Genomic DNA, 13,235 nt, shown 5'->3' with positions numbered 1-13,235 from the left:
TTGAGAAGGTTAAATTAAAGGGATATATTGTACTTCTAAAAGTATCAAGGTGTTTGACATACAAGTGTTTGAATCTTTATTTTCTACTGAGAGGGCTTTCTCTTGGCAGTCTCTGGTTTGTTTCTAAAACTTAGGTTTCTTTTACACAGTGTTTCTTTACTTGTAGGAGTTAGGAACATTAACACACTTCCCCAGTTTCGCTCTTAAACTGGCCTGGGATCACTCATTTCACCAGAGCTATCTCCCATTAAACTCTTAGGGAATCACTCTATAAAGCTGAGAGCTATTTTCCTTATGTAACTGTTTATGGATCCTGTCCCGATCCCAAAACCCAAAATGTGTTCCTTTTCACTCCTGAGGAGAAATCCTCCACCAAACAGCTTACAGAGTACACCGCTGTATCCCAGCTCTGCCTGTAAACCTCTCTCCCAGTCAACTGTCAGAGTTCCAATTGCCACTCTCTGAATTCTATTCAAACTCCCTGTCAATAACAGGGTTCTATGGCAGGGACAACTCTTTACAATGCAGCTGTCCATCACATCCATCACATCATATCATTTGATGAAACAACAGTAAACAAAGTGCTGCTTTCTAGACTGCATATAGTCAGTAATGAAAGGAAAACATAGTTCCGGGAGGGGGAAAAACTTATGCAAAGCTTCAAAACGTAACTCTCTGGTTAAGTTTACTCTTGCAAGCCGGTAGAGTTGCTCCCAAACTTTGTAACTTGCTGGCCAGTCCAGTGCTGTTTCATCCTTATTCACAAACCACTTAACAGCCCGGCTACTCTGTCAAACCCACATCTTTGTACTGTCTTATCTTCAGTAGCCCTGTTGTACTTCTTGCTTGGGCCATGGAGGATGAACATATATATCGATATATCTTATACGGAGACAAACCAGTGGTCCATCCATATAGCCCAATATTGTCTGTTCTGAATGATGGTGGCTCTCCAGAGCCTCAGGTGGAGAAAGATCTCCCCAAAATCTGCTAACTTAGACCCTTTGATTAGAAATGCCAGGGATTGAACCTGGGTCCCTTCTGAATGCACGGCCTCCCTTCTCGACAGAGGGAGAATCCATTGAGAGAATCAGATTATCGCATACTCTCGATTCATTTCAGCATCTGATCTATTTATACATTTGAGGGGTGAATCATACACTAGGAGTGAAGAGGCATTCAAATTGCTCTCACTACATGCAAGACAGACATCTATGAGAAGCAGGGACTTTCCTGTAGTTACGCCGGCACTCTTCTTAATGTGGTCCCCAATCATGCTCCTTCTTGGAGGTAAACAGACATTTGTGTTTCACCACACTTTCAAAAACAAGCTTTGCTGGCTGAATTTATATGCTGGAAGATGGATCTGGCTCTGTCCGTTCTGGGTTTTTGTTAGTTCTGATAGCAACATTTTATTTTTAGCCAATAGACTGCATTGTAAATGCAGCTACTGAAAAGAGGTTACAAATAATGATTATGTGTGAATAAATGGTTAAACAAATAAACCATACATGGTATGACTTTTCATCCTGGATTTTTAAAAAAAATCAAATAAACCAGTGTTTTTCAGTCTTCTTCAGGCAATCCTTTTATTTAGACTTCCCTGTCCAGGAATCCCTATACCTATATACATGTGAAGCTGCTTTATAACTGAATTAGACCATTGGTCTATCAAGTTCAGTACCGTCTATCAGGACTGGCAAGAGCTCTCTACGGTTTTCAGGCAGAGGTCTTTCACATCACCTACAGCCTGATCTTTTTAACTGGAGATGCTGGGTATTGAACCTGGGACCTTTTCCATGGAAAACAGATGTTCTACCACTAAGCCGTGGCCTGTCCTCAAACTCTGCATGTTGCAGAGATTTTTGATAATTGTTATAACCCACACAGAATTATTTTCACAGCTGCACACAGTGCAGGGGAAAGGTAGGAGAGGCAGGACAGAAATTTCAGGGAAATTTATCTGTCATTATGGATGGCCTCAGTGAGAAGCCCCAGGTTTCCCTGGAACTCAGTCTACCACCATGAAAATAAACATCTGCAGAGTTCCAACTCTAAAAGCAAGTTTACGATCCAGTTAAAGCCTATTGTTTGTTTTACATGGACACCCCATGCTTTAGGTTTTTAATAACCCGAGAAACATTAAGAACCTTCTACCTCAGTCCGTGGAGACATCCGATTAGTAGCCATGCCTGCATTCTGCTCCCACTAACAGACTGTTGCAAGCAACATCCCCCCCCCCCCACATGAATTTCTATGTAGGAAAATATGAAAAATGGAATGAAGGGAACTCAACATTAATGATTTACATCATAAGGACAGCGACTGGACAGCTCCTGAACTCTCCTTCAAACAGTACAGCACAAAGGTGCTTCCTTCTAAAGAAATTCCCAGAAGAAGTAGCATGCAAAACAGTCTCAACCACCAAAATGTTGATTTTTCACAGCTTATGTTACTTTTATGCCTACTTGATTTGTTCTAAAAACTTTTGGTGTTTTTGAGCTAAGGGCTGTGCCAATAAAAGATAGCTGTCACCGATTTTTTTTTTTGGCCTAGAATCATAGAATCATAGAGTTGGAAGGGACCACCAGGGCCATCAAGTCCAACCCCCTGCACAATGCAGGAAATTCACAACTACCTCCCCCCCACACCTAGTGACCAGTAGATGGCCAAGATGCCCTCCCTTCTCTGCCCAAGGTCACAGAATCAGCATTGCTGACAGTTGGCCATCTAACCTCTTCTTAAAAACCTCCAGGGAAGGAGAACTTACCACCCCCCAAGGAAGCCTGTTCCACCGAGGAACCGCTATAACTGTTAGAAAATTCTTCCTAATGTCTAGATGGAAACTCTTTTGATTTAATTTCAACCCGTTGGTTCTGGTCCGACCTTCTTGGGCAACAGAAAACAACTCGGCACCATCCTCAATATGACAGCCCCTCAACTACTTGAACATGGTTATCATATCCCCTCTCAGTCTTCTCCTCTTCAGGCTAAACATACCCAGCTCTTTCAACCTTTCCCCATAGGACTTGGTCTATAGACCCCTGACCATCTTTGTTTCCCTCCTCTGGACCCGTTCCAGCTTGTCTACATCTTTTTTAAATTGTGGTGGCCCAAACTGAACACAGTACTCTAGTTGAGGTCTAACCAGAGCGGAGTAAAGCGATACCATCACTTCGTGTGATCTGTGCACTATACTTCTGTTGATGCAGCCCAAGACTGCATTTGCCTTTTTAGCTACCGCATCACATTGCTGACTCATGTTCAGTGTTTGGTCTACTAAGACCCCAAGATCCTTTTCACACACACTACTGCTCAGACAAGTCTCCCGCATCCTATAATTATGCATTTGATTTTTCCTACCTAAATGCAGAACTTTACATTTGTCTTTGTTGAAGTGCATTTTATTAGTTCTAGCACACTTCTCCAGTTTGTTAAGATCATCCTGCATCTTGTCTCTGTCTTCTACCGTATTTGCTACCCCTCCCAATTTAGTATCATCTGCAAATTTAATAAGCATCCCCTCTATTCCTTCATCCAAATCATTTATAAAGATGTTGAACAACACAGGGCCCAGCACAGATCCCTGAGGAACTCCACTAGTCACTTCTCTCCAAGTGGATGAGGAACCATTAACTAGCACTCTTTGGGAACGATCTGTCAACCAGTTGCAGATCAACCTAACAATAATAGGATCTAAACCACATTTTCCCAATTTGTCAACTAGAATACTATGTGGAACCTTATCAAAAGCCTTACTGAAATCTAGATAAACTATGTCTACAGCATTCCCCTGATCCAGCAAGGTAGTAACTTTCTCAAAAAAGGAGATAAGATTAGTCTGACATGACTTATTTTTGAGAAACCTGTGCTGGCTCTCAGTGATCAGATCCATCCTTTCTAAATGCTCAAGGACTGACTGTTTGATGATTTGTTCGAACACCTTTCCTGGTATAGAAGTCAAGCTGATGGGTCAGTAGTTACCCGGATCCTCCTTTTTCCCCTTCTTGAAGATTGGGACAACATTTGCCCGCCTCCAATCTTCTGGTACCTCACCTGTTTGCCAAGACTTTTCAAAAATAATGGACAGAGGTTCAGAAATTACATCTGCAAGTTCTTTGAGTACCCTTGGGTGCAATTCATCTGGCCCAGAGGATTTTGTCCTAGGTTACAGCTCCTTTCATGTTTTAAATATTATTTTACCACTTCAAAGACAACACACAAGTTTACTAAAAAATCACAATATATTTGCTTTACATTGGTTTTAATATTTCATCCTATTTTAATTACTGCAATATTTTAAGTGGTGGTATAAACTGCCTTGAAAGCTCTTGAAATGGGAAGGCAAGGCAAAAATGGAAATAAAATTAAAAATCGGCTTGTTCCTTCTGACAGACTATACTCAACATTGCCCAACCAATAAAAGCCAAGCACTGATCCGAGTGAAAATCCACATAGTCCAGTTTCCCATTTCTAGAAGTGGACCAACAGCAAGGTAGTATAGGATTCCAACAAGATATTCAACAGGATCTGCACTGAAAGACTCAACAAAGTCCAGCCTCAGCATCATCCAGAGGCAATGTACGAATTATCTCCATCAGCTTTTTGAAAGCCAGGAGACAACCCAGTACAATGATTACATTTCAGTGTATGCTATGCACTGGAATGGGAGCAGTCAATCAGCTAAGGACATAAATAACTAACAGTTGCATTAACATTCTCTTTGGAGTTTGCCTGTAAATACTGTAAGGAAAATGCCTTTTAAAGTAAATTCTGATCACAGAGAAAGAAAAAAAATAATTAGTCGTATATGGCATTTACATTAAGAACAGGCAGATCTATTCCAAACAAGGCCTAATTAATAAAAGAGAATTACATCTTAATATGGGACATATTCTCAGCTGTTCCACATCTAGAGCGAGATCTGATATTACCCAGCACACATTTCATTTACAGTCAAGTGCTGACCTCCATATATCTGTCTATCTATATTTGCACAATATATTAATAGATTTAAAAAACACACATTGTCCAAGAAAAGGCAGCAATTACTTAAACTGGACGTTAATTAATTGAATGGAGACAGACGGGGTGATAAGCTAAATCATAAAAGGCTGTGTTACGTTACCAACAGTGCGATCCTACGCAGAGTTACTCAACTCTATTGATTTCAGTGGGCTTAAGACTGGAGTAACTCCACATAAGACTGAACTGTAAAAGCTATAGCAAAACAATAAAATAAAAATCAATCGTTGTGACAAAGGCAATACCCAGAAGCAATTATGTCTGAGTAGCTGAGTGAAAACTAGAATGGCAAGACTAGAATGGCAAGTGATCCAATGAAGCTAAGGGTGGAGGGCGTTTCGAGCAATTAGAGAATAATAATCTCCCCCCCCCCCATCAATGACCACAGAAGGACTGGTCCATGGAGCTGAAAACATTTTTTAATAAGAGATTCAAAACAGATAAAAACAGGGTGAGAGATTCAAAACAGATAAAAGGAAGTATTTCTTCACACAATGCATCGTTAAACTGTGGAACTCCCTGCCCTAGAATGGCTGCCAACTTGGAAGGCTTTAAGAGGAGAGTGGACATGTTCATGGAGGAGAGTGGTATTCATGGTTACTAGTAAAAATGACTACTAGTCATGAGAGGTGGAACCTACCCTGTCTATCACAGGAGGGTGAGCCTCATGCCCAACTAAAGAAGCACAAATCTTTGCAACTGCTTAATCTGGGGCCTGTAAGTGGAAGCAACAAAAGACTTCAGCAAGCACCTACAACCCAAAGCTTCTATATAAACAGAGATTCAATGAGAGTGACTGTCAAAATTTTGTACTGGAAAAAAATGCTGCGGCATTCAAATGATTTTTGAGGTACTCAGCAATGTTTTATTATTGCAAAATCACCTGCTAATTAGGACACAACAATTTATTATCCAGTAATAAGCCCAGGGGAAACCCCGATCTGTCAGGTAATTCAGAGGTCAGACCGAATGCGATTTATACACTGGCAGGCTTTTCTGTGCATTTATTCCTGCAGCCCTTAGCAGATGCTTCTCCTTGCATGAGACATGCAGGTTGTTGCCAATTAGTGCTGAGCAATAGTGGGCCCAGCCACTTCCACAGTAACAATTCCAGCAGCTAGCAGAAGACCTGGACAGCAGCCTAGGCAGAAATCTTATACAGGGGTATGCCCTTTCTGCTCTTACTGGCACAAACCTGCCCTGTGTGGGGAGGGGCTGTGGCTCAGTGGTAGAGCATCTGCTTGGTATACAGAAGGTCCCAGGTTCAATCCCCAGCATCTCCAGTTAAAGGGACTAGGCAGGTAAGTGATATGAAAGACCCCTGCCTGCGACCCTGGAGAGCCGCTGCCGGTCTGAGTAGACAATACTGGCTTTGATGGACCAAGGGTCTGATTCAGTATAAGGCAGCTTCATGTGTTCATGTGCCCCAGTAGAGAATCTTAGGAGATTAGTAACTAACTGAGAGGAAGGAATGTTTGGGTGCTGATGGAAACAAGCAGGATAGTTCAACAGCTCCTCCTCAAAAGCCCTGGAAAACAGACATGCCGTGCTTGGCTTCAGTAGTTATGTAAGAGGGCACTTAAACCATATATAGATTCAAGTGCATGTATTGAGAAATCCACTTTGAAAAGACAGAGTAAACTAATCTCTGGGAACAATAATTCCCTTGCTTTGTTTATCTGAAGTTTGGCTGGAACCGTCATGCAAAGATCATCCCATATTTTTTTAAAATACGTCCCTCCAACCAGAAAGTGATAACCAAGGGTTTGCTTCCAGGTAACCTGTTGAGTGCACAATGCTCACACAGCCAAGACTGGGCATTTTAAAGATATAATAGCATACTTCTGCTTTGTACATAGATTGCTCAATAATAGATATTAACTGGAACAGCTCCCCTAATTTAAATAGGTTTCATTTTGACGTTTGTCTCCCTGGGTGTTGTGTAAAGAACAGTTCAGCAACATAAAATGCTGTACTTGAAGAATATCCAATATTCAGACCAGGTGTTAAACACACACATGAAGCTACCTTATACTGAGTCAACCCTCTGGTCTATCAAGATAAATATTTTCTATTGTGAATTACAGCAGCTCTCTAGGATCTCGTAAAGAGATATTTGACATTATCTACTACCTGATCCTTTCGATTGGAGATGTCAGGAATTGAACATGAGGCCATCTGCATACAAAGCAGATGCTCTACCACTGAGCCATGGCCCCTCCTCTTCTCAAGTTTTGTTCACCATTCGCTTCCCCCTTATGTAACTTTGGAGGAAAATATACCTTTTCCCAACGCATGGAATATCCCAGAGAACAAACCATATGCTGTGCTCATTTAAAGATAACAAAATGCATGTCTTTAATTCCCAACTTCATTATTTACTACATTTATATATCACCTTTCTGCCAAAGCATTCAAGGTGCTCAAAAATTTAAAATAATGAGACATGATACAAAGGAAAGGGAAACAAACCAACAAATACAATAACTATCAACTCTTCTGGCAGTAGCCCATTCTGGGAGAGGAGAAGCCAGTTGAGAATTATCTCTGGCAGAGCCAACAAACAGGGCCTGTGCTGTCTTGCCTCCATCTGATGGGGCCAGGAAAATGATGCCTAACCTTACCTAACTTTTCTTTTACTGCAGACCCTGTAATACTTCATGAATAATTGAAAGTGTTAAGGGGGAACCACCCATTATGTGTGACATGGGAACGTCACCAGAACCAGCACCCCCAGGTTGGTGTCTCCCTTCTCCTCCAAAGCATTTAGGAACGCAAATACAAAACCACATTTCTCCACAGCCACAAGCCAACAAAACTGGATGGAGATAATGACACATCACAACAGGGTGGGTGATATTTACAAGTTATGGGGGAGAAAAAAGAGGTCCCTTGTGGGAGGTGTGCCATTTACTGTGCAGTTCTGCCTTAAGAGGACAAACTTCTCCATCTTTGAGATGTTAATGGTAGAACATGAAATTACATTTTATACAGTTCTTCGGTGGAGCATTTCTGGAAATGCAGTCACAGGACCAGATCTATATTTGTGCTGCCGTACAGCAAAGAACTAAGCTATGCGATTTGCACCCTCTTTGCAGAGTACTAAGTCTACCAATGTCCTACAGTGTTGAGGAATATTCTCTTTGAAAAGACTTACTGGGCATACAGCAAGAGTAGGTTACATACAATCCTGATGTCTTGAAGCACACTTTTCCATGGTGTTAAAACACAGGTTAATTGTAGAAGGCTGCGGTATTAAATAGTTAGTGAAAGTGAAAGAATTTTTGTGTGTGACGTGAATGCTCTAGAGTCGCGGCATCAGATTAGTTGCTCCATAATTAGGGGCAAGTAGTCACTAACCTCTTGTCATCTGCCTCTTCTATAAATCACAATGAATAAAACAAATCATAATTAAATAAATAATGACCCCCCCCCCAAAAAAAACCTGTTACTCACCTGGAACCTGTGAACCAACTCCAATGACTGGCTGTCATTTTGGTCTGCTTCAATAATGACATCCGTTAGTTTGTGTATGATCACATCTAGTGGGCCCTGATCTTCTATTGGTCTGGTAAGGTCAAGCTGGAAGAATCACATAAAAAACAGAAAAGAAATTTATTCCATGAAAGATCAGAAATTACTTGTTTTGAAGGTGGAAATGAGGAAATCAGCTCCTAATGTAAAATATGCGGGATATCTCTTTGTAATTTGTTTATTTCATTAATATCCCATCTTTCTCCAGACTGAGGACCCAAAGTAGCTTACATTGTTCTCCTCTCATCTATTTTATTCTCATAACAATCTTGCAAAGTACGTTAGGAAATATAAACCTAGCCTACCTAGTCAGACCATTACTTCACCAACACTAGTACTTTTCTACTTTGACCGGTAGTGGTACTCTCAAGAAATACCCCTACTGAAACCTGCAATCCTTTTTATTTAGTGATGCTAGGATTGAAATTTGGACCCTACACATACAAAGCATGAAGTCCGCTATGAAACAGTGTCACACAATATCTGGTGCACTGAGGAATCTGTATAAAGATGTATTTAATGCAAACAGTTCAATGAAAATGTCAACTCGGTGTCTAGAAGTGGTGAAAAATTAAATCTCTTTGCTGGGGATTATTAGAACTGAAAATAAAATGGTCACTATTGTAATGCTCCTGTATAGATCTATGGTGAGGCCTCATTTGAATTACCATATGCAGTTCGACTCACCGTATCTCAGATCTTGTATCTCACTGAAGAGTTTGGAAAGAGTACAGAAGAGGGCACTCAAGATGCTTAAGGGGTTGGAGCTCCTTTCCTATGAGGAAAAGCTGGGTAATTTGGGGCTTTTCATGTTATAAAAAAGCCAATGGAGGAGCAACACCACAGAGGTTGAGAAAACTATGCCTGGGGTGGAGAAAAGTGAACAGAGAGAGCTTTTGCTCTGTCTCCCATAATACTAGCAGTCAAGTGCATGGTCAATTGATTTAGGACAGACAAAAAGACACAGATCTTTGCCTATCAAGTAATTCAGTTGTGGAATTCACTGCCAGTGGATGCAATGATGGACATGAGCATGGATGGCTTTATGAGGGGGTTAGACAGATTCATGGAGCAGAAATCCATCAGTGACCACTAGCCATGATGACTAAAGGGAACCTCCATCATTCAGTGACAGACACCCTCTGAATCCCAGTGCCAGGAGGCAACATCAGGGGGAAGGCCTCAGCCTCTGTGCCCTGTTTGTTGGCCCTCCAGGGTGACTGGTTGGTTGAAACAGGTTGTTGGACTACATAGACCACTTGTCTGATCCAACTGGGCTCTTAGGTTCTTCACTTATATAAACAAACCACTATTGATAAGACCCCTTTAATAATAAAACAGACTGACCATAAAGCAGCACACATGCTTGTATTTTCTTTAGAGAACTGTCTGAGGGTTCATCGTACTGTTCAGCTTTCTGCTGAAGCTAGAAGTTTTATAATATAATTCCTGAGAGTATGACTATTTTTATGAAGTCAGACACAAAGAAAAAAGTATCAAAATGAAATGATCATCCTACATCTTGGAACACTCATGACCACTACGATGCACACACGTGTTCTCTAAGTAACTTCAGAGCTTACACTTTGGATAAAAGATAAGAAGAGTCAAATAGAAATTTGTTTCTATTTTACTACACTTGATCTTAGCCAAAAGGTCGAGAAGCGATTTCTCTTTTACAGTAGTCCCTCAGGAGATGAATGCACATTATCCAGACCATACTGTACCAAGAGAGACAGAATTCACAGTGGGTTTGTCTGTCTGCAGTAGTAGAAAAGAGCAAGAGTCCAGTAGCACCTTAAAGACTTAAAGACTAACAAAAATATTTTCTGGCAGGGTATGAGCTTTCGTGAGCCACAGCTCTTCAGTATCTGAAGAAGTGAGCTGTGTCTCACGAAAGCTCATACCCTGCCAGAAAATATTTTTGTTAGTCTTTAAGGTGCTACTGGACTCTTGCTCTTTTCTACTACTACAAGAGAACAGAGTGAGAGCAACTGTGCTAAGGCACCTACAGGAAACTTAGCTGGCTCAAACGAAATCATTTCCCACAATTAGGATCTCCAGTCTGCTAGACATTGAGAAAGTTCCTTCCCAGTACTAAATAAGAAAATCGATTGTATATTTCTCCCTGAACAACTCATACCATACCAATTTATAATATGGGAAAATAAGATCACAAACCTTACAACAAAGTCAGTGGACGTCTACATCCTTACACTCAATTTACCATATGAACACAATTCCAATTAAAAACCAAACCAAACCATACTGCTAAAATTAATGGAATTGGGGTAAAGCTACAGTTACTGACTTGGATGCAATGATGAGCAGGCAGAAACATAAATGGAATTAGTGCAGTTATGTTTTAAAGGTATGTCTGTGCCATCATGTCTGAACTAGGGGAGCAGAGTGCAATTTAAAGCACCAACGTGCATCAGCTAGAGCTAGACCATCCCTACCACCTACCCTGGCAATTTACTTTAAAGGCCATTTTTCCTCCAGCTGAGCTCCAACAACAGGCCAGCCAAGCTGAGAGAAAAGTGCCAGGGAGGGGGAGGTGATGGAGAATTCAGCAGCCCCTGACTCAGTGCCCCTTTGCTGCTTTAAATTGCACTCCCATCATCCTGCTTTTAGATGTGTCTGGGGACAGAACCGCAGCTGAACACAGCGATGGGATGCTACGCTGTCACACACCTGGACCTTTTATTCAGCTAGTACGGAATACTGGTTTCCTCTGGTAGCACTAGCATTTAATCCTGACGAGTTTAGAAAACTGCTTTTTAGAAGGGAAAAAATGGTTTTGAAATCGTGGTTATCAAACAGCCACACTGTAAAAAACCCTAACCTGCTCGCGCTTCCCTTCCCCCCCCCTTTAATCTGTATTGCTTTTATTGCTCACATGGATGCCAAACTGCTGCCCTAAAATCCCTAGGGAGATGATAACAATGAAGACAAGCCGAAGCGCTGTGTGCAGGTGTGCTGGTCCCTGCCTCCAACAGCATGCAGACCTTAAATCCAGAAAATCTATTTAAGTCAGCTGGTGATTAAAACCCAGGACTCTGATGAGGCATCAGCAGACAGCCCAAAATGACTATTGTGTTTATCATGCAGAGGAGGGAATTCCACAGTGCCTCTCTGAAGCTGGGCTTTTATGAAGTCTGCAGGCAGGTTGCTCAGAGCACTTACAAAGGGGGAAACAGCATGTTTAATTTCAGGTTAACCTCAACCACTCCCAGGTTCTCTGGAAGAGAGGAAGGATGCAAATACAGCAATTAAGCTGTACTTCCTTTTTGCATGCAGGCTTATCTTTTACCTTGTGAAAGATTTACAGGAGGGAAAAATAAATCTTAAGGGGTGTCACTTCCCCATATCAAGAATTCAGTAGCTCCAACATAAGAGGAGACACTCAAATGTGGAGCAAAATTACTCGTTGAGAAACAATTAACTTTTCAAACCAAAATCCATATTAAGAGCAATCAAAATACCACAAGTCAAGTTTATTAATACGGTCAACTGACCGATCAAGTGCCAACACATCAAAATTTCTCGACACAGTAGTTTTGCACTGCAGAATCGCAGACTGCCCGTACATATAAAGGTGTAAGGTCAATAAAAGCAACCCCATATAATCAAAATACCGCAATACATTGTACAAAGCTTTCCAGTTCTCCAGAACTCTTCATCAGGCTCGCTGTTAAAGGGGAGGGGGGCAAGAAAAACACATATTTCAGGACACAGTATTAAGGCCTCTTTGTCCGAAACCTGTAGGATGTGTATCTGTTTTCACTGGGCACAGGGTGTGGCTACCTGTAGCATCAAATTGTTGGTGCCCCTGGCACACTGGGAAGAAGCAGCAAAAATGGAAGCCGTCCAGTTGGAAGTACAACCACCAACAGTTGATCAAATGTCTCTCAGGTGCCAAATGGAAAGTGTCCCTTAAAAGGCTGAGAATAAAGGAATAATGTAGTAGTCCTTATAATGACAACATCAGACAGACAGCATGGTGTAGTGGTTAAGAGCAGTGGTTTGGAGCGGTGGACTCTAATCTGGAGAAATGGGTTTGATTCCCCACTCCTCCAAATGAGCGGCGGAGGCTAATCTGGTGAACTGGGTTGGGTTCCCCACTCCTACACACAAAGCCAGCTGGGTGACCTTGGGCTAGTCACAGCTCTGTTAGAGCTCTCTCAGCCCCACCTACCTCACAGGGTGTCTGTTGTGGAGAGGGGAAGGGAAGGTGATCATAAGCAGGTTTGAGTCTTCCTTAAATGGTAGAGAAAGTCGCATATAAAAACCAACTCTTCTTCTTCTTTTAATTGGTGTACTAACAATCAGTATAAGCCAAACTGTGGTAGTATTATGTTTGAATAGCTGCTATGCAGGAACTTAGGGTGCAAGGGCTCTCCCTCCTAACCAGCTTCAGCAACCAAATTTGGGTTATATTTGGGAGGGGGATGAGAATGGCAAACAGCAGAACACTAATCAGAAATGGTGCTTCCAACCTTGTTTTCTCCACTCTTGCCCCATTCAGTTCTCTTTCTTTGCTTGTGCACTTCCCGAAGGCATCTCTGACCAGCCTCTGCTGGAAACTAGGCACTGGTCTAGATGGATCCTTGGTTTAACCAAGTAGGCCTCTTCTTATAAGAAGGAATGGGGCAACAACACAAAAGGATGAACCT

At 41.7% G+C, this 13,235-nt stretch overlaps 1 protein-coding gene across 1 annotated transcript in view; it reads right to left on the bottom strand.

Annotated features, from left to right (window-relative positions):
• ITPK1 (inositol-tetrakisphosphate 1-kinase) overlaps positions 1-13,235 on the bottom strand; it is a 165,971-nt gene that overhangs the window by 51,193 nt on the left and 101,543 nt on the right. The window contains exon 3 of the mRNA XM_056851337.1: positions 8,482-8,607. Coding sequence (XP_056707315.1) covers positions 8,482-8,607 — 126 coding nt within the window. The remainder of the gene's footprint in view (positions 1-8,481; positions 8,608-13,235) is intronic.

This window comes from Euleptes europaea, chromosome 6 (assembly GCF_029931775.1).
Source record: "Euleptes europaea isolate rEulEur1 chromosome 6, rEulEur1.hap1, whole genome shotgun sequence".
In the NCBI taxonomy this organism is placed as follows: Eukaryota; Metazoa; Chordata; class Lepidosauria; order Squamata; family Sphaerodactylidae; genus Euleptes; species Euleptes europaea.
The sequence above is the reverse complement of the archived record's forward strand: the minus strand, read 5'-3'. Positions and strand labels throughout refer to the sequence as shown.